The sequence below is a fragment of the Trypanosoma equiperdum genome, assembly GCF_001457755.1.
Source record: "Trypanosoma equiperdum strain OVI genome assembly, contig: ctg_807, whole genome shotgun sequence".
NCBI lineage: Eukaryota > Euglenozoa > Kinetoplastea > Trypanosomatida > Trypanosomatidae > Trypanosoma > Trypanosoma equiperdum.
The window spans coordinates 1,504-2,935 of NW_027124762.1; the positions used below are offsets into that span (position 1 = coordinate 1,504).

Consider the following 1,432-nt stretch of genomic DNA (forward strand, 5'->3'; position numbering starts at 1 on the left):
GCAACATCCAAAAGGTGCTTCCTCAGCAAGGCACCGTTAGAGACCCCACAGTAGAAACCGAGTGGTTGACCGTGAGAATTGGAAATATGTCAGCAAAAGAAGTAGTCGCCACAGAAGTTTATATAGAACAATTGATGCAGGTGCAGGTTAAATGCAAGGTAGAAAAAAACGGTGCCTATTGATTTTCTTAAAATAATAAAAAATTTGCATATTTTCATGAAATTGCGTTTAAAATCCTTAAAATTCTAAACTAATACCAAACACACAAAAGCAGCAGCCATTAAAGCAAGTTACTTATTTTTGAGAATAGTGGAATCTTTGCGCTCTTTGCCATCCCATTTGAATTCTGGAGCTTTTTGTGCAATTGGATTCCATTTTCCCTGCGCACTTCCCTTCTTTCTTGGTTTCTCCTCCAGATTTTGTTTGAGCTACTTGTTATTCTACTTTTACAGGGTCTAATTTGCATTTTTTATTTATATCACTTTCAGATTCGTGCCATGTGCAGGGGGTTTTGCGGGTTGCGTTCTTCTTGTGATTATTGCAGCCTGCTTCTGTGATTTGCTTTGCCTGCGACGCTGGTGTTTGTTTCCTTGCGGCGGCCGCTTTGCTATTTGCAATGCTTTGACGTAGCAAGTCGATGAGCGTCCGATTTAGGTGCTTAATGTCTGTTTGCTTGGCTTGTTTTGCTATTTTTTGCGTTGTCAGCTGCTTTGCCGCTTGCGTTGCGAGCTCAAGGTTGGTTAGCCATTGAGGTTTGTTGACTTTTGTGCTGCTTAAGCCGTAGTAAGCGCACGCGCCCTTTCCTCCGGTTTTACTGCCGTCGCAGTTGTCGGCTGCTGAGCCGGTGCCTGTCCAGCCGATGTAGCCTCGGGCATTAGCATTACCGTGCCCTTCCTCTAACAGAGAAGCTAGCGCCGTGGGTAGGCGCTGAAGTACCTCTGCTGTTGCCTCTTGTTGCGCGTTTGTATGTTCCTTACACTTGGTCATCAGAGCGTTTAAGACGGTGCCGTGGCTGGCATGGTTGTTCGTGAATGTCACGGTGCCCGGGTCGTTTGGAGTGCAGCCTGTGTTGCCGGTCTGGCCGCTGCTGCTAGCGCACACACAGAGTGCGACCGCTGCCAGCGCCTTGGTTACCCCGGTCTTTGCTGGGGCGGCTGTCTTGCCGCACGTCGTTTCCCTGTCCGTGTCCGCATCTTCTATTCTGAAGTCTGTTCCTCCTTTTTGTCCCCCAAGTCGGGCTGCTGCTAGGTTGGCTGAGACTTGCGTGACCGTTTCCTGTTCTGCGGTTAGTTCTGGAGCTGTAGCGGCAGCTGCTAGTTCCGTTGCCGTTTCGTTTAAGTGGTCTGGAAGCGGCCAATGCTCCGCCGCTGATTGCAGTAATTTGAGTAGTTCGTTCTGCGCGCCGGCGTGTGCCCATTCTACCGCGGCTTCG

The 1,432-nt window shown here is 49.1% G+C and overlaps 1 protein-coding gene across 1 annotated transcript; it reads right to left on the minus strand.

Annotated features, from left to right (window-relative positions):
- Window positions 1-435: 435 nt before the first annotated feature.
- Window positions 436-987, minus strand: TEOVI_000374300 (Trypanosomal VSG domain containing protein, putative; the record flags this gene model as incomplete). Its single annotated transcript, XM_067226605.1, has 1 exon — window positions 436-987. The coding sequence occupies one exon, from the start codon at window positions 985-987 to the stop codon at window positions 436-438; it is 552 nt and encodes a 183-aa protein (XP_067082706.1).
- Window positions 988-1,432: the final 445 nt, after the last annotated feature.